This window comes from Anolis sagrei, chromosome 3, assembly GCF_037176765.1.
Source record: "Anolis sagrei isolate rAnoSag1 chromosome 3, rAnoSag1.mat, whole genome shotgun sequence".
Classification (NCBI taxonomy): domain Eukaryota; kingdom Metazoa; phylum Chordata; class Lepidosauria; order Squamata; family Dactyloidae; genus Anolis; species Anolis sagrei.
The window spans coordinates 25,039,045-25,059,584 of NC_090023.1; the positions used below are offsets into that span (position 1 = coordinate 25,039,045).

At 38.3% G+C, this 20,540-nt stretch overlaps 1 protein-coding gene across 6 annotated transcripts; it reads right to left on the bottom strand.

The window, feature by feature from the left end:
• Positions 1–6,216: 6,216 nt before the first annotated feature.
• MSANTD4 (Myb/SANT DNA binding domain containing 4 with coiled-coils) lies at positions 6,217–19,627 on the bottom strand. Of its 6 annotated transcripts, none has more exons than XM_060771024.2 (4): positions 19,473–19,544; positions 14,934–15,050; positions 10,926–11,414; positions 6,217–7,725 (listed from the first exon to the last, which is right to left on the bottom strand). In XM_060771024.2, exons 3-4 carry the CDS (start codon positions 11,385–11,387, stop codon positions 7,150–7,152), a joined length of 1,038 nt encoding a protein of 345 aa, XP_060627007.1. In that variant the 5' UTR covers positions 11,388–11,414; positions 14,934–15,050; positions 19,473–19,544; the 3' UTR covers positions 6,217–7,149. The 6 variants fall into 6 exon arrangements, with proteins under 6 accessions (XP_060627007.1, XP_060627004.1, XP_060627010.1 ...); XM_060771021.2 differs by lacking the exon at positions 19,473–19,544 and adding an exon at positions 19,114–19,373; XM_060771027.2 differs by lacking the exon at positions 14,934–15,050 and having other exon boundaries at positions 19,537–19,627.
• Between the last annotated feature and the right edge of the window lie 913 nt (positions 19,628–20,540).

The following is a 20,540-nucleotide window of genomic DNA, read 5'->3' on the forward strand; positions in this document are numbered from 1 at the left end:
TTCATACTATCTTTATTAGATATTGTTAAAATTTAGAAACATTGATTATAAAAAAGTGCTTTTTGCATGTCTATTAAAACATAATGATTGGATTCAGAATTATAAAGCAGATTCACTGGACTCATAGAATCACAGAGTTGGAGGCCTCGTGGTCATCCAGTCCAACCCCCTGCCAAGAAGCAGGAAAATCGCATTCAAAGCACCCCCAAGAAATGGCCATCTAGCCTCTGTTTAAAAGCCTCTAAAGGAGGAGCCTCCACTACACTCTGGGGCAGAGAGTTCCACTGCTGAACAGCTCTCATAGGAAGTTCTTCCTCATGTTCATGTGGAATCTTCTTCCACACAGCCATATAGCCCCAAATATCAAGGCAGATAACCCACAATATCTGCTTTGGGTTGGATTATATGGCAGTTTGGACACAGATAACCCAGTTCAAAGCAGATATTGTGGGATTTTTGCATGTCTATTAAAACATAATGATTGGATTCAGACTTATAAAGCAGATTCATTGGAATTATAGAATCACAGAGTTGGAGACCTCATGGTCATCCAGTCCAACCTCCTGCCAAGAAGCAGGAAAATCGCATTCAAAGTACCCCCGAGAGATGGCCATCTAGCCTCTGTTTAAAAGCCTCCAAAGGAGGAGCCTCCACTACACTCTGGGGCAGAGAGTTCCACTGCTGAACAGCTCTCATAATTAGGAAGTTCTTCCTCATGTTCATGTGGAATCTTCTTCCACACAGCCATATAGCCCAGAATATCAAGGCAGATAACCCACAATATCTGCTTTGGATTGGATTATATGGCAGTGTGGACACAGATAACCCAGTTCAAAGCAGATATTGTGGGATTTTCTGCCTTGGTATTCTGGGTTATATGGCTGTGTGGAAGAGCCCTGATTCCACACTGCCATATATTCCAGTTCAAAGCAGATAATGTGGGATTTTATTCAGCTATGTGAAAGGGGCCTAATTCTTTGTTCAATTTTGATGGATATACTTGAAGCATCTATTAATGAAATCTGTTTCTACCCCATTTTTAAAATTCTATCTGCTTGCAGGCAACAATTTAGTCAGCTCAGAGACATGCATTTTTTAGTAATTGATCTTAAAGATTCATTGGTTAAGTATGGCAGCTGAGGGAAAAATGAGGGCAGTCAATTCAGCTGTATTAGGGCTGCTACATCTTTTCTCATAAATTAATTGTAAAGCAATCTTGTTTTTATATTAAATCAGAAATATATCTTATCAACCTTCTTTATCTCTTTGTTATTATGAGCCACCACTACCACTATCAAAGTTTTAGACCTACTTGCAAAAATGACGTAAAACCTAACACAAACAAATTCAGGACAATATAAAATATTTGCTTTAAAAATCATTAGACCTATTTTACCCTTGCAAGCTGTAACATGCAGTTCAGTGTATCTCAGATTACACTGTCACAACCATAACTAGTAGCAACCTATCATCCAGACAAATCCATATTGTGATATCAAGAACCATAGTACGTTAAACTACACATTACAAAGGCGACAAGGGGAAAATTAATGGAGTGCCCTTTCTCAGCAGCAGGCTGAAATTGAAGTTGTTTGACTTTCCAACCTTAAATGGCGAATCCTATCTTCTCTTCTCCAGTGACTTAAGCTACAAATCAAACTTTTGGATTAATCTCAACAATGTCTGATGGAGAAAGACAATAAATTACAGTGGTATTTAAGCCATATCTAAAGAAAAGCTTTGCCCAGCTCAAAATCCTTTGTAATTAAGCCTAGAAAATAAGTGTTTTACATTGCAATTGTATTCATATCTGGGAGAAAGTCCCACAGCATGTGTCTTGGAACGATTTCTCCCCATAGAGATGTTCAGTGTGTCGTCAAAGGCTGTCATGGCTGGAATCACAGGGTTGCTATGCATTTTCTGGGCTGCATGGCCATGTTACAGAAGCATTCTCTTCTGACATTTCACACATCTATGGCAGGCATTTTCAGAAGTTGAGGGGTTTGTTGGAAACGAAGTAAGTGAGATAGGCATAGGCAATCCATGGTTCTAAATAGTTCTAAAGTATTTAAAAAACTAGAGGGCACTGATACTTTGCTTCTAAAGTGTTGCTAACGTTCTGATGGTTAAAATTTCAGAACTCTAACAAAACTTTCAAAATTATTATTTCATTATTGGCAATGTTTATGACAGAACCAATTTGGAACTGTCATTTATAATGAAATTTTAAGTTTTTGTTAGAGTTCTGAAATTTTCAAAGTAAGTGGGGCAAATGGATGAATTTCTTCTTTCACAAATGAAAAAATGATCCAACTAAAGTCAAAGCAGGCTGCACATTGTCAGTTGTAAAAAAAAGTAGTTAAGATGAAATACAGAGGTAAAAAAAATTAAAAAATATATTTTGGTAACTGTTGAATGAGTAATCCACCTAATCTGCTTTGAGGTTGGGGGGGGGGGCTGCCATGAAGATCTGTTCTTTTTTATTTCTTTTGTTGGAATAATTGTACCCCTATTATAGAACTCTATTTACAAACATACTTTTCAGAGACTGTGCTTTTAGAACATTATAATACTATTTAGATTATTTAAATTATTATTTTGAAGATTGGCGGTGTGATGGGGAGATATGGATATTTTAACTGAAAAAATTAACTGGAAATGTGGGGAAAGTAAGAGTTTTGTTAGCAATGTGAATTTTCACAGGGCTCAAAGAACATATTTATTTTGTGCCTGATCCTACATACACATGCTATGCATAGGGAGAAATAAACAAATAATAATAGGTCAGTGACAAGTATAAAATTGGTGTCTCTTTTATAAAGCCAGTTTTGTGCCACAGTATGATCTCCCAAAAACATGCAAATGTGGTTGCTAACACCAAGGCCAATGGATATATTTATATTATAACTACTTCAAACACCACCTAAGATTTTACATTATTGCCTTATGTATTGTATCTTCACGAGTCAATAACTACTTGCAGACATGCACTGGATGCTTTTGTTGTGTTCCAGCATTTCCGAGCCATTGTCCTGATCTGCACTGGGGTCTTCCCCAATGTTCATCAGCACACACTGGGCCATGGTTCACTCCCAATGGCTACCACTGGGTGGTTACTGGGCCAAACATGTGCATTGAACACCCATAAGAGCATTTACAAGTTACAGCAAATATTTTTTTTGCTTGTGTGTGAGATATTTCCTTCCAAAAGAATCAGAAATACATCAGCTGCATTGTTGAAGCTGTCCAACTCTTTTGTGCTTGTAGTGTATGTCATCCACAACAAATATGCAATGGAATCATCTATACTACTATTAAGTGGAGGGCCCGTTGCATTCAAAGCTGTTTTAATTCAACACAACACTTAGCATCTAATAGTCCTGGCTCCAGACTGGCAGGGGTACTTGCATCTCAGCTGTGAGTTAAAAGCAGGATAGAAATAAATAAATAATTGTATCACCTATAGTATATTTTCTTGCATTTGGAAGGAAGCTCGTCTGTCTAAATGCTGCAGGTAATACCACTGCTGTCAACTCCTCAAAGTCTGTTTAGCAACTAAACAAAGCATAGACTCAAGGGAATCCTAAGACATAACCCTTCAAAGGTAGAAAATAGCACAGAAACTTCTCTGCTTGGTTCTCCAAGGTGATTTTTCAACTAGGAAAGTTTGAACCAGTTGATGCTTTCTATCTGAACACCTAATTTTAAAAAATGAGTTTGACATTTTGAGTTTCATCTTCATGAAACTGCAAGTTTTCTCTGATTTAGATTGTGGTATGAATTTAAGAGGCATAGGGAGTATATGCAATAAATAGTTATGATTTATTTGTGTTACTATATGTTGGCATTGTATTTTTGCCATTAATATGTTGTAAATCGTCTTCGAGTCCCCCAAGAAGTGAGAAAGGTGATATAGAAATTCAATAAATAAATAAAACTGTTGATTACCCATTTGAATAATATGACCCTTAGCAAATCAAATACTGTTTTATAGACAAAAATGCATGTAAATTTTGTACAGAATAAGTCTCTATTGATAGCATTTTGGGCAGAAGTAATATATTCTCATCATTCTGTTTTTTGCAGTGAAGATTTGGTTTTCTGGTTTTAAAAAATATGGAAATGTTGCACAGAATAAAAACATAGTAAGCCCCCAATTCCAGGACTTCTTTCTCAGGAAACGATTTTCTCAGCAGAAAAGGATGCAAAAAATGAGTAACTTTTTAACATAATCTTGAACTGTGAAGATTGTCATCAGTTTTAAAAAAAATAAAAAGTTTTGACACTTGGTTGCTGTGGGTTTTTCAGGCTGTATGGCCATTCTCTCTTGATGTTTCGCCTGCATCTGTGGCTGGCATCTTCAGAGGCTCTCAGGCAATAACTGATGCTACCAACTTCACGCCAAAAGAATAAGTCCCCCCCCCCCAAAACCCCAGTGCAACCCAGTGATCCCAGTCATGAGAGCCCTCGACAAGTTTTGACACTTACCTGAAACAATTCCAGTGTTTTTCCCCCCATTCATAACTAAAACAGTCAACATCAGAAGAATGTTCCATGATTATCAAGAGAACCTCTGAATCAACTGTCCTCTCTGAAGACAGATCTCCCTTTCCCTACATCATGGAAGGGGAAAAAAATGTCCTAACCCATTATTTCTGAGGCCTCCTCTAGGAACCATTGCATCTTAGTTTTGAAATTACTTAAAATTACCAGATCTCATCTGATCTTGGAAGCTAAGCAGGATCAGCTCTGGTTAGTACTTGGATGGGAAACAGCCAATGAATATCAGGTGCTGTATGCTATATTTTGGAGGAAGGAACTGGCAAAACCACCTCTGAGTATTCCTTCCCTAGGAAAAATGGGGTTGCCATTAAGTCATCAGACAACTTGAAAGGATGTTCACTTACTCAACATAAATCAATGGATAGAACATAAAATGATTGCGAAGTGGCTTTAAGGATACACATCATAGGAAAGAACTCCGCTACAAAGGACCTGTCTGCACATGGTACTAGCCTATACCCCACTTTTTTTTTTGGTCGTGTCAGGAGTGACTTGAGAAACTGAAAGTTGCTTCTGGTGTGAGAGAATTGGCCGTCTGTGAGGATGTTGCCCAGGGGGCGCCTGGATGATTTGATGTTTTTATCATCCTTGGGAGGCTTCTCTCATGTCCCCGCATGAGGAGCTGGAGCTGATAGAGGGAGCTCATCTGCTTCTCCCCGGATTCGAACCTGCGGGGTTTAACCCATTGTGCCACCGGGGGCTCCTACCCCACTAATCACATCCAAAACACAGTGTAGTGTAGGTACAATGTAGATTATTATTATTATTATTATTATTATTATTATTATTATTTGCTAAAACCTCCAAGCAAATGGATATGGTGATGAAATCTGCCTGTTAGGAGTAACACCTGCCTATACTGTTGAAATCATATTGAAAATTTATGATTGTTCAGAGCTTGTATTACATGGTTTGTTAGCAACAGAATGAAAAATATTGCCATTACAAATGGATTCTATTAAAATGCTAAAAGCTTCCCTGTCACTTGAAAAAATGATCACCCAAGAGCACTGTTTTCCAAACCGCAACTTTGAAACAGCTAAAATTAACCTGCAAGCTTTATAACACCAAAAGTTCTCCTTCCCTTAATCTTCTCATCCTATCTCCAGAAGATAACTAGCCTGCTGAAAAGTAGTGTTCAAACTACCAAAACGGACAGAAGAGCTAAATTAAAATTTTATTCTTCCCTCGCTCATTCTAGCTCTTTTGCACTCCTTGATGGTGTCATCCATCAAGAGGAAGCTATCTCAAGATGGATCATAAGTCTTGTGTAATGTAATTACCAACCTACAAGTATTGCATTTCGCAGCATGAAATGAATTGGCAACTTTACTTTCTGCCTTATGAACCAACTGACTAATGATTGAACAGTATAATTAAGAGAGAAAAATTGGAGAAACTAGGCAGCTTTCCAGTCTGATCACATAAGAAATGATAGTGTATCTAATGAGTAGCACAGACATTTAAGACTGTGAACAGTTGCAATCACTGACCAAAGACTGCTCATATGGCAGAAAGAGCACTGAAACCTAAATAAATCTGTTGTATGCCCCATATTCTCCACCCATGGAACATCAAAAATGCAATATGCCAGTATATTGATACAGGCCAAGCATCCATTAGATGAAGCAGATTAACGTTCTTGACTAAAACTCAGAACATTGATTTTTTTAATTAAAAATAATTTTGTTAACAGGAAATAAATTAATTCGCAATAGCCCACTTTTCCTCCCACTGTAGAGCTGTATTTATTTCAGTAATAAAAAATAACACTTTATTTGCAAAATAAAAGTAATTACATAGTGATATAAATAAACTGACATGTACAAATAACCCATGGAACTCCCATAAGATATATTCCTACCGAAACATATGAATGTTGAAGTGGGTCACGAACATTTTCTGCAAAAGCCAGGTTTGGCTTAGAAACAAACTGTGAAATCTGTTTTCATACATAAAGCTTCTTTTTTTACAAGTAAACATACCAAGTAGCAAACTATTGAAAGTATCAAAGTCTGATCTTCCAAGTTTTCTCTTGACAAGAATACACCTCACATTGAAAGGCATTACTTTCAGGGTTTAACACTATGTAATGTGTAAGGCCTAGCTTCACTCTAAAGCCTTCAGATCAAACACAAATTTATGTTGAAGGCTCCTATGGATTTGATTAACACTCTTAACACGACAAAATACAGCTAAGCTGTGATCCTTAATGTGGACATACAGGTCTACAACAGAGAATGGAAGAGGATAGGCAACACTTCTTCTCTGACACTGAAATGCAATTTCACATATAAGCTCCATTTACACAGGCACAGTGACTTACTGAGCACAATTTCTCAGCTTCTTTTAAAACCTGAACACATGAACGTTAACTCGGAACAAAACAAAACAAGAAAACAAAGAGGGAGAATAGTACTGTCAAAGTGTGAGAATCATGGTATCAAAGCAACATAAAACAGAATTTTCTGTTAGTGAAATGCTTTGACGACCACACTATTCAATAATTTTACTGGAACCAAGTTAACCTAAAATAAAAAAATACAAATAACAAAGCACAGCATTGTTAATTATGGTTTTCCAAGTTCACTGTAAGTGCCCTTCTCGCTGAATTCGAAGGCGCTCTTTCTCTACTTGCAAACGCTCTTTTTCAATCTGCAACTTCTCAGATTCAAACTTCAAGAACTGCAACCTTTCCTTCTCAAGCTGCAAACGCTCCTTTTCAATTTTCAGTTTTTCTGTTTCAAGATCCAAAGGCTGCAAGACAGGTTTTTCAGACTGGCTGGGATCAATCTCTGGTGCAGGTTTTTCAGCATGCAAAGCTTCAAGCCTTAGTTTCTCCCGTTCAATCTGCAATCGCTCCTTTTCCAGCTGCAGCCTCTCGTGCTCCAGGTCAATGTGCCGCAACCGCTCTTTTTCAATCTGCAAGCGTTCCTTCTCAACTTGTAGGCGTTCTGCTTCGATATCCAATCGCTGTTTCTCCAACTCTAGCTTTTGCTTCTCCAAGCTGATCAGCAAATGTGAATCTTCGTAGGCCAACCTAGCCTGAGCAGAGCTTAGATTTCCAAATTCTTCTATGTGGGTGAAATCAGGGAGGTCACTTTCCTTCTTAGAATCTGGCAACACTGAGGACAAAATCTCTTCTTCTTCCTCAATAGGAAACTAAAGAAATCAACCAAAAAATTAGTGCTGCTCCATCTTAGGTGGAATACATACACAAATCCCAAGTAACACAGTAGGAGCTACACTGACAGGCTTCAATTCTGTATATTTTATATTTACACAGGAGGTATACTTGAATAATCTGATGGTGACAGTTGGTATGAAAAAAAATGGAACTGCTACAAAAAAGCTCCAAACAAAACTAAAAAACTAAAGATCTGCAGCCCCAAACCAAGTATTCTTGTCGTTCCCATATCTACTAATCTAAAATAGGGTAAGAAACTATCATATTGCAAGTTTTCCTAAGCCTTTCCTTAACTGTTGTTTAAAGTGGAGAACAGTGACAGGGCATTTTACAATATATACACATTTATTTACATCTCACCTTTTCTCCTAATGGGACCTACAGTTGACTAATTATTACTTTAAGATAAACAGTTTGCTGTAGCCACGTGATCTTCATGTGAGACATGACTAGTAGGGTACTTCAGGATACCGTCCTAGGTCCAGTGATATTGGATGTTTTTATAAATGACTTATGATGATGAAATAGAATGGGGTGGGTAGATTAGAGCCGGGATCCTCAAACTATGGCCCAGGGGCTGGATACAGCCCTCCAAGGTCATTTACCCGGCCCTCGCTCAGGGTCAACTTAAGTCTGAAAGGACTTGAAAGCACAACAGCAATCCTATCTCATCAGCCAAAAGCAGGCCCACACTTTCTATTGAAATACTAATAAGTTTATATTTGTTAAAATTGTTCTTCATTTTAATTATTTTATTGTTTTTAAGTGTTTTTTGAACTACAAATAAGGTATGTGCAGTGTGCATAGGAATTCATTCATATTTTTTCGAATTATAATCCGACCCTCCAACAGTTTGAGGGACTGTGACCTGGCCCTCTGTTTAAAAAGTTTGAGGACCCCTGGATTAGAGAATACCCCAGAGGTCTGGAACAGAATTCAACAAGACCTTGATAAACTGGTACTAACAACATGATAAACTAACAGCATGAACTTCAACAGGGATAAATGGAAGGTAATACCTCCGGATAGAAAAAATGAAATAGACAAATATAAGATGGTTAACAGAAGACTTGAAAGTAATACATATGAAAAGGATATAGGAGTCTTAGAAAAACACAGGCTAAACCGCTGTCAACAGTGTGATGCAGCAGCCAACAAAGACAATGCAACTCTGGGCTGTATCAACAGGAGTATAGTGACTACATGGAGGGAAGTATGGCTTTTGGTTAGACCTCAACTGGAATCCTTTTTTCAGTTTTGGGTATTATAGTTCAAGTAAGATATCAGCAAGCTGGAATATAACTAGGAAAGGGCAACCAATCTATTCAAACGTCTGAAAATCAAGCCTTATGGAAAACAACTTAGGGAGATGGGTATGTTTAGCTTAGAGGAAAATAATGGATGACCTGACAGCCATCTTTAAATATCTAAAGGAATGTCATATATAAGATGGCTCATCCTTGTTCCAGGCATGAACCAATAGATTTAAATCGTAAGAAAAAAGTTCCCACCTAACCACTGGAATTTTTGTTTGTTTCCTGTGATAACTGTTTGACAGTGGAATTGCTTGCCTTGGATGTTGATTTGGAAGTCTTTAGATCGAAGCTGAATACAACACATTTCAGGAGTGCTTCATTTATGTATTCTTTCATGGCATGTGGTGAACTAGATAGCCCTTTTGGTCTCTTCTCACTAGTATAATTATATTTATTTGATTATTCGTAGTCAGTTTTCATTTTGTTAATTTCTCTTTTGTCATAAGTTTATGGTCATTATTTTTGTATTATTTTGTTTATTTTTTAATGTTTGTATTTGAGTTGAGCATTGAATGTTTGCGTTTCTTGTGTGTAAACCTCCCTGAGTACCCTTGGGGAGAGAAAGTGGTCTATAAATAAAGTTGTTGTTGTTGTTGTTGTTGTTGTTAAGATTTGATTATTCCATATTTTATCCTAGAATACAACAGTAATATGAAGGCAAACCTTCTTGTGCTATCAAACTACTTTCTGACTCAAAAAAAGCATTACTGATTACTAGGTAAAAATTGAAATTCAAGTGATATGAGGAAAAGAGAATAAAGCAACACATTCATTAAATATGAAAATGTACTAAGTAAACAAATTCCTCTATCAAGTTAGAACTATATACACAATTCTAACCCACACCCACAACATAATACAAAGGCCAACAAATATAGCATCAAAAAAGTTCAATGAACAAAAAACTAAATAAAAGGCACATTAAAATGTCATTCCTAACTACAAGAGCAACCCAAACCACGAGTTCAACAGTATTTTGTAGGACTTCTACAAAAATTTCCAAGCTAAGGACTTTATTACCTGATGGGAAAGAAAAATCTATTAACTATGGAACAAAGACCTCGTATCATTTTTTTTCATGCAGACTTTTTGTATAAATTATATAAGCATAGAGAAAAATTAGCTTTCTCATCAGATATAACAAAATGCAGGTGAGTTGTTACTAAAAGATATAACTTTTCATTTGTTATTTCCAAGTTGTTTTATAAGTATGCCTTGGTGTTGTTTATTTGATTGTCCATGATTTGATGTTTTGTTTTTCTTTGGCATTGAATGTTTGCCCATTTTTGTTGTAAACAACCCTGCCCTTTTGGGAGAAAGGGCAGGACAGAAATAAAATTTTATTATTATTTTTATATTATAAACTGTAGTTTACCTGAAAAAGTTTGTAAGAAGTAATTTTGTACAGATCTATGACACCTCTTGTACTGAAAATACTATCAGTGTAATGTGTGTGTGTGTGTGTGTATATATATATATAGAGAGAGAGAGAGAGAGAGAGCGAGCGAGCGAATGAGAACAAGTTTAAAATGTCCATGCTGCTAGCTATGAAAGAGTTAAGTTGTGGATCATTCTGAAACATGCGTGGAACAGACAAGGAAAATGTTGCAATAGACTAGGAGACTGCACACTGAATTAATGCTCTGATAACAGTGGGGTATAAATATAACAGAAGCCATTGCTGTTTCTTGGCTCTTATTGTTTGCATATGACTGTGTTAACGAATAAGTGTTACTGCAATGAATAAAATGTAAATAAAGTTAAGAGCCACTACTGTAACAGAAACAACTGTGTCTGAAGTCAGTTAACTGGGTGATAAGAAGCAAGTTGGCCAGGAAATTACATTGATAAATACCCACTTCAAAACTCTGTGGATCCTCCTCCTCTTCTTCCACTTTCACCTCAGTCAGTGATCCACCTGCTTCTCTGAAGTCTGTTATACTTTGCCACTCAAATCCCGATTCACCTGGAAATCCCATTTTCTCATCAATATCTTCATTGAGAGAGTCATCCAAATCAGATGTAGGAAGGTGAAAGCCAGCACCCACCAACTTGATGTTAGTGTTCAGTCGCTTCCGTTTCATGAGTGCTCTCCAATCGAGGTATCGCCTCTTGACTTCTGTCCCTGTTCTTTGCTCTCCTTCACCCACAGCATTCACACACTCTGCTATTTCTTCCCAAGCCTTTCGCTTCATCTCGTTAATGGTTGTATTTAGCTGTTTGGAGAAAAGGACTTCTCTTCTTTTTCGGATTTCTTTAAGTAGTGTTTGAGTTTCCTGAACGCTAAAATTGCTTTTCCTTTTTCTTTTTAGTTGTTTCATCTTTTCCAACTTTCAATGTATTTCTATCTGCAGCAGACAAAAAAAGAAAAGAAAAAAGATTAATGCTTTATTTCTTAACAATTATTCTGAACTGTTTGCTCCTGAGCATCACTGAGCTCTTTTTCCAATTTAGTTGCTTTTTCCCTTTAAAGAAATTAAGAGTAAATAACATAATACATGTTATTTTGTTGTATACTGTATTTGCCCCAGTATTGAAATAGTCATTATCAATTAAGAGATCTTTAATTCCATGGAAGATTCATCATGATTTTCAAAAATTAAATACATTCTGTAAAATACTGCCTACTCTTGCCTGCATGGTAAACTAGTTCAAGATCTTAAAGCATGAGACAAGACACAGAGAAGAGTACTTCAGATCTCTTGGTCACTATGGGACATTGTGAGGTAAGTAAAAAAATGGACACAATGGAGAGGCATCTCTTGAACAAAGATGCAACCATACTGATGGCACACACGACAAAAACGGTGACAGAACATTTAAACTTAGCAATGAAGGAAAGTCAACTATCAGACAATCCGGAAGAGAACCAGTTTGGGGTGAATGATCACCAAATAATGAAAGTCTGTATTCCAATCTTTCTCAAACTGGAGGTTGAGAAGAAGGAGGAGGAGGAGGAGGAGGAAGATGAGGAGGAGGAGGAGGAAAGGAAGGAAGGAAGAAAGGAAGGAAGGAAGGAAGAGGAGGAGGAGGAGGGAGGGAGGGAGGGAAGGAGGACGAGGAGGAGGGGAAGAAGACAACTTTATTTGTATCCTGCTCTATTCTCCCCGAGGGCTTGCAAAGATGGCAAGAGTGACCCATGGTATTTGGGATGGGATTCTGGGCAGGGCTTCTCTCTCATAGGGAAGGTGCTCTTACTGATGTCTCAGCTGTCAAATGCAAAACAGCTTCTCTTCCCTCTTATTTTGCCCCTTACTCCTGTCTCCTCCCCATTCAAAATGAAACCATGCATCAAAAAAGTGGGAAAGTTCATGGATTTATAAAGGTATATACAGATAGATAGAGCGACTATATACAAACAAACAATTATGAAACCATCTATTACAAAGGTACAGAAAAGCTTAATTAAAGTACAAAGAAAAAGAACAAAAATGGCAAATATAATAGATTAACTGTTATATAACTGACCTATTATAAGACATTGCATTGCATTTTCAAAGAGCTCTTGACGAATACAGAAGAACTGTTTTGTCATATGACTTTTGCAGTTCCATTCACTGATATCTTCAAAATGTATTTAGGTTTATTTTGAGAGATTTTGTTACATGCAAAAGTAATAAATGGATACCATTGTTCTTTGAAGTCATTCATATATGTATATTTTATTTCAAATAGTTTTAAATTTAGATGCTAAGTACTGCTTAAATACCAAGATGCAGATGTTGAGCACTATCCTCAAAACTCTTCCAAATTGTATTTGGATATACATGTTTCTCAATTACTTCTAACTTCGGTTCTGCAAGAAGGATGCTGATGAGTGATTTGTGAAATTTTTATTGTGATCATGATACATTCAGAGAAGTAATACTTCAACTTAGCAGAGTACGCTGTTCGGACATTTATGAAATGGATTTTAACATAACCGTCCAGTATGCTTTTGTCTGGGGACAGTGTATCTGCATGTGAAGTAGGGACCTTTTGCAGAGCATCCTAATCAGTATTGCACTATGCTGTTATCAATAATTTCAGGTTTAATGAGTGTGAACAGATATCTATGTTTTCTTAGATAGATAGATAGATAGATAGATATGGTTATTGAGATGCAATTATAAATTAAATATTTCACAGTGCTGTTCCATTCTGTAAATGCAGTATCTAAAAACTATTCTCAATATTTACTCTTGTGTATGCTTCATATAAGGTGTTTTTACTTACATGCCATTTTTACTTATCAGTCATTAATGTTGTCTACTACTTTTACTTCCAATTTATTTTTCATGATTCAATAATAATCTTCACAGTTCATTTTAAATCCACTTCAAAACTCTTTTGATCACTGTACAAAAATTTTAATTAGTGCCCTCAATAAAGAATTAGGAATAAACTGGAGATAGCAATGAATTCAAATAATCCAGTATTTAGCCATTGGGTCAGGAAAAGTGTTCTTCATAAATCATTTCTGGATTGGATTCCAGTCTGCCCAATCTACTGTTCTGAAAGCTTTGCAAACTGAATTCAGCAGTAAATACCAGTCTCTTCCAGCAGGGAGAGGTGGGTAAGAACTACTATTATTACAATGATGTCATGCTTAGCAAAATACTAAACTGCTGAGTTCAATGCAATCTACTGCCTGGATAATCCTAACCAAACGGATTAATGAACAGGTGTCTGTGAATTCAGATGGAATTAACTTTCAAGAAACCATGGATGGGATACCATTTTCACTGTGAGTCCTCAATGTCGTTGCTGCGTGTCTTCAATTTCTGCTTTATGGTTTATCTGTCATGAGGTTTCTGTTTTTTTTCCCATGTTTAATGTGTTTTTATTTTGGTTGTTGTATTTTATGATGTTTCTATTTTAATGTGTTTGATTTTATGGATTGCTTTGCTTTTATGTTTCTATGGACATTTGTCCCACATGTAAGTCGCTTCAGGGGGATGGGATATAAAATAAAATAATTATAATTATTATCATCATCATTATTATTATTAGAGTTTTCTCTTGTCATTGCCTTCCTCTGATACCGAGAGGATGTGACTTGTTCAAAGTGACCCAGTGGATGTCCATGCCCATGGCTAATCTTGGTCTCTAGGTATTAGTTCAACAACCAAACTGCTATACCATGCTGGCCCTAAATACTTGTGATAAAAGCTTAGACAAAATCTACATGTGTCATAACAGTGCCCTGTTCAGGTGAAAGGACAATGGTCTTCTATATCTATGGATTCAACCACTCATGTGTTCAAATAAAAAATTCGAAAGATGAAACTTAATTTTTGCTATTTTATAAAAATGATCCCATTTTATTCAGCCACATAATGGAACTTTAGCACCACAATTTTGTTACCTACAGGTGGCCCTGAAACAAAACCCCAGCAGATATCGAGCCCACTCTAAAAAGCATATGTTGACTGCTTCTCTGGGAAAAAAACAAAACAAATACAATCATTTCCCTTTGTGTGAAAACAATGGGCCCAGGGCTCTTCTCTGATGTACTTTCAACTTTTTAGGTTTATTCTTTTAAAATGTACATGAGGAAAGAACCAAAGAATAAAAAGGAGAGAGGCAAAGAAAATGTTAGCCCCTGACAAAAACCAGCTTATATAAAGAAATATTAGGAATGCTTCCAGACAGAAGGCTCACAAAGCTAACAATCTGAAGTTGTGCGGTTACTCATTTTTTTTTTGCCTTTTTCCTATTTACTACACACAAGCTGTCATTCTTGATGTTATGTTTTCAATAAAAATAACTGTTTAAAAGTGATGGAAGGTTTGGTGAGGCTACATAGAAAGGATGGAGCTCATCATCCAGGCCACCATTAAAATTCTGCAAAATGAGGGAGGACAGTCCAACTGCACAATAGAAACCTTATCTGGAAGCATCCCAGGTGTGGACTTCTCCCATGAGGCCAACCGGTTTTGTGTATTCTGGTCTTGATATATTTCTTGTTCTTTCATAAGGACTGCATGCCATTATTGAAATCTCTAGTAAAAAAAAAAGTACAGGTTGAGCATCCCTTGGATCTGGAACTCCAAAATACCCATACAGTGTGGCTGAGGTAGTGACACCTTTGCCCATTGAAGCTTCAATGTACTCAAAACTTGATTTCATGCACAAAATTTTCATAAATATTAGATAAAATTACCTTCAGGATGCACATGAAACACAAATTTCATGTTCAGATTTTTGTACCATTTCCGAGGTATCTCATCATGTACATATAATATATGCAAATAAAGGTATGTCAAAATCCAAAATATTCCCAACATCACAAACTGTCCATGTTGGAGGCTGAGATAGGGCCCCCTTTGCTTTCTGGTGTCTCAATGCACACAAACTTTGTTTTAGGCACAACATTTTTTTAAGATTCTGTATAGAATTAACTTCAGGCTATATGTATATGAAACAATAATGAATATAACAAAACAATAATTAATTAATGAAGACCTTCCTGTTTGAAATATCTTTTAACTAGGTCTTAAGCTAATCCTAGCACTTTATTATCATATGGGAATTTTGGATGGATTTCAATTTAATTTTAATTGTCTGTAAGATGGATGATTCTATGGAGCATTTATGTAACTCTTTGGGTTGTTTTAATCAATGATTTTATGTTAAATTGCATATTTCAAAGTTATATGGGCCGGAGGTTTAACACAGCTTGTAAATCATCAGCAATTATAAGATCTTTCAACCGAAAGGTTTCAAGTTCAAAGCCCTGGGTGGGCGTGAGCTGCCAACTGTCAGCCTAGCTCATTGCTTACCTAAGCAATTCGAAAACAGCTTTAGCTGTAATTAGAGAAATTAAGTATCGCTAAAAGCGGGGGAGGTGTTTTACACCGCCATCTGTCAGGGGTGATTTGAATGCAATATTCCTGCTTCTTGGCAGGGGGTTGGACTGGATGGCCCATGAGGTCTCTTCCAACTCTTTGATTCTATGATAAAGAAAGAACATTAGAAAATGCTGGGCGGCCAAAAGGAAAGAGGAAGTCCTGACGGCTATTCGTCATAGATAGAGAAACAGCACCCCCTGGACTTGAGCCCAAGCTTCCATGGTACCTCCTTCTGTTCTGTCTGTCTGTGTATTGTCTATAAAAAGTGGCATTGAATGTTTGCCATGTATGTGTACTGTGATCCTCCCTGAGTTCCCTTCAGGGTGAGAAGGGCGGAATATAAAGTATATATATTTTAAAATTTTTAATCATTATTTATTATTATTTATTTACCTTACTTATATACCGCTGTTCTCAGCCCGAAGGCGACTCACAGCGGTTCACAACAAATACGAACAGCAAAAATTCAATGCTACAGTATAGAAACAGTTAACAACCTAACACATTGAAATCATTACATTTGGCCCGGCCTTAGTTTTAAATGCGTTGTGGAGTTATTGTGTAATGTTTATTGCTATTGTTTTAGTGTTTATTGCTTGTTTTATGAGTTTATTTATTGTTGTATTTGTTATGCTGTTGTTTTATTGGTGTTGAGCCTCGGCCTCTTGTAAGCCGCACCGAGTCCTTCAGGAGATGTTAGCGGGATATAAATAAAGATTTATTATTATTATTATTATTATTATTATTGTGGGCCTCCTTGGGTCTGCCAGGATAAAGATGGCATAGAAATCCCAGAAATAAATAAATAAATAACCTAATTTATATAATCAGCAGCCAGGTTACCAACCGGGGCTCCATACAGGGAGTGTGTGCCAAGGTTCGCAGCCTGGGAGTGATCCTGGACTCATTAAACACGTTGGCTATTATTATTAAAATGTTAAGGGATTTAAAAAAGAAATTAATCCTTCTTAATCATTATTACATTTTATTTGAAAACGTATTACATTATTTTTGAAAATTAAAACCTAATCAACAAATTACTCCCACAAGTATAGGGTTACAGCCTGTGCTGGATGGGGTTACACTCCCCCTGAAGGCGCAGGTTCGCAGTCTGGGGGTTCTCCTTGATTCATCGCTGAGCCTGGAGCCCCAAGTTTCAGCAGTGGTCAGGGGAGCTTTTGCACAATTAAAACTTGTGCGCCAGCTGCGCTCGTACCTTAGGAAGTCTGACTTGGCCATGGTCCATGCTTTGGTTACATCCCGTTTAGATTACTGCAACGCTCTCTACATGGGGTTGCCTCTGAAGACTGCCCGGAAGCTTCAATTAGTCCAAGGTGCAGCTGCCAGACTACTAACGGGAGCGGGGTACAGGGAGCATACTACTCCTCTGTTGTGCCAGCTCCACTGGCTGCCAGTCAGCTTCCGAGCACAATTCAAAGTGCTGGTCTTAAACCTATAAAGCCCTAAACGACTCCGGCCCAATTTACCTGTCCAAACGTATCCTCCCCTATGAACCATCAAGATTGCTAAGATCGTCTGGAGGGGCCCTGCTCGCGATCCCACCGGCCTCACAGGCGCGGCTGGTGGGGACGAGAGACAGGGCCTTCTCGGTGGTGGCCTCTCGACTCTGGAACTCCCTTCCACTGGAGATCAGAACTGCCCCTTCTATCTTAACGTTCAGGAAACAGGTGAAAACTTGGCTTTGGGGATTGGCATTCGACGAATGAGCCATGATCCTGTGATATGGATGGATCACGATGAATAATGATTTTTGATGACGACTGACCACTGTAATTATATGATTGTATTTTGCTATTTTAATGTTTTAGTGTGATTTAGAATATGGTGTTTTAATGACTGTCTGTAATATTGATGTTGGAAACCTGCCTGAGTCCCTCGAACGGAGGTGAGAAGACAGGTATACAAAACTGCTAAATAAATAAATAAGTTGGGTCCAGATTCCTTATTTGTGGGGGTTGCAGTTGCCTGTGAAAGTGGTAGCCAATCAGAAAGCTGCGACATACATACATCACCCACCACATACAAACACTGCCTATTATTATATATACAGGTAATTATTGTAATTTAATATATTAAGTTTGTCCATGCCTGGTTTAGATGCACACTACCAACAAAACACCTCCAGTTGTAAGATACACCTCATTATAGACATACTTACATTGTTGTGTGTGTAGTGTGTCTTAGAATGGAAGAAATACAATCATTAACACAGTGACAAATGCAAGATACTCCACTTTGGCAGGAAAAACGAAATGCAAAGATATGATGCCTGGCTCGAGAGCAGTACGTGTGAAAAAGATCTTGGAGTCCTCGTGGACAACAAGTTAAACATGAGCCAACAATGTGATGTGGCGGCAAAAAAAGCCAATGGGATTTTGGCCTGCATCAATAGGAGCATAATGTTTAGATATAGGGAAGTAATGCTACCCCTCTATTCTGTTTTGGTTAGACCACACCTGGAATATTGTGTCCAATTCTGGGCACCACAATTCAAGAGAGATATTGACAAGCTGGAATGTGTCCAGAGGAGAGCGACTAAAATGATAAAAGCTCTGGAGAACAAGCCCTGTGAGGAGCGGCTTAAGGAGCTGGGCATGTTTAGCCTGAAGAAGAGAAGGCTGAGAGGGGATATGATAGCCATGTATAAATATGTGAGAAGAAGCCACAGGGAGGAGGGAGCAAGCTTGTTTTCTGCTTCCTTGGAGACTAGGACGCGGAACAATGGCTTCAAACTACAAGAGAGGAGATTCCATCTGAACATGAGGAAGAACTTCCTGACTGTGAGAGCCGTTCAGCAGTGGAACTCTCTGCCCCGGAGTGTGGTGGAGGCTCCTTCTTTGGAAGCTTTTAAACAGGGGCTGGATGGCCATCTGTCAGGGGTGATTTGAATGCAATATTCCTGCTTCTTGGCAGGGGGTTGGACTGGATGGCCCATGAAGTCTCTTCCAACTCTTTGATTCTATGAGTCCCATCTACATGATATGGAAATAGGGGAATTCCAAAAGCCAAAACATTTTGGATAAGGGATGCTCAACATAGCTTGAGGAGGGGAGAGAGGGAGAACTAACTAAATGTAAGCATACATAAATAAATTCACTAAATTCTGCCCCAAAGCATTTCCAAAGCAAATCCACTAAAAACACACAACACGCATAAAATACATATAGACTCTTATCAAGTAAAATGGTGTCACCCCAAAACGCCCCCACTTCTTTCTGGGAGCGCAGAGGTGGGCGAAGAGGAGGAGGAGGAGGAGGCGCCATCCCACTCCTTGGAACTGAAGGCCTGTGGGCGGGAAAGGCCAGTCTCCTCAGCGCTGGACATCCATATTGAAGGAGAGAGGTGGCGGCGGAGGCGGCAGCACACGTCACGGGCCGGAGGGGAAAGGCAGCCCATGAGCAGAAAGGGAGCCAAGAGGAGAGACGGAAGCCCGGCTTCCCCTCGCAAACCCGCACTAACCCGCAGGCAGGCGGACGCCGCGGCTCCTCCCCTTCCTTCCTTCCTTCCTTCCTTTCCTGCCTTCCTTCCCTCTGCCGCGCCAAAGCAACTCACCTGCGCGCAACGCCGGCCTTTTGACCCTCTCCCCCTTCCGGCGCCCAGCCCGCTTGTCACTCACCCATCCACGCGGCGCTCCCATTGGGCAGAGGCCGCTCGCGCCGGCCCCGCCCCCGCCAACCGTTCCAACCGACTCCCTCGCACCCCGCCCCCTTTTCTCCCCCAACTCGCGCAACTTTGCTCATCTTCCTCCCCGCCCCCCAGCGCTCGCTCCTTAGACCTTACCTCCCGCCCTCCTTCGCTGGAGCTGCTGGCTATTGGTTGTAGGGACTGCTCGTCATCGAGTCAGGGTGTTCTCATTGGCTAGGAGGGCAGGGCGAGGCCGAGGGGCTGGTCGGCGCCTTCAGAGGAGAAGGAGTCAGGAGACATGGCGGCGAAGGCGGGAAGGAAGGAGGGATGGGCGTATCTGTGAGGCTCCCGACTTTTGCCTGGCCCTGTCACGGTGGCGTCTTCTTATCTCATATTATATAATTTGTATACATATAAATACAAATAATATAATACATATATATACATAATTGTAATTATATATATAATTACAATTATGTATATATATATATGCCTTTTTGCCTTGCCCTGTCACGGTGGCGTCTTCTTATCTCATATTATATATATATGTGTGTGTGTGTATGTATACATATGAATACAAATAATATAATACATATAATTAGGCCTTTTTGCCTTGCCCTGTCATGGTGGCGTCTTATCTCCATATATATATATATATATATATATATAATTTGTATACATATAAATACAAATAATATAATACATATATATACATAATTGTAATATGTATATATATTATATTATTTGTATTTATATGTATACAAATTATATATAAATATAATTACAATATATACACACAAATACAATAAATTATATATAATAAATTATATATATATTTGTGTGTATATATGTACAAACGTGTGTGTGTATATGCACAAAAACTATAATATATATAATAACAATTATATTTGTTGTTGTTTATTCGTTCAGTAGCTTCCAACTTGGTGACCTCATGGACCAGACCATGCCAAAGCTCCCTGTCGGCCGTCACCACGC

Excerpts from the sequence above, each read along its gene's own strand:
- MSANTD4 (XM_060771027.2), bottom strand. The coding sequence starts at position 11,387 with ATGAAACAACTAAAAAGAAAAAGGAAAAGCAATTTTAGCGTTCAGGAA. Across the intron at positions 7,726-10,925 it reads AGGATCCACAGAGTTTTGAA|TTTCCTATTGAGGAAGAAGA; the intron begins GTGGGTATTTAT and ends TGATTTCTTTAG.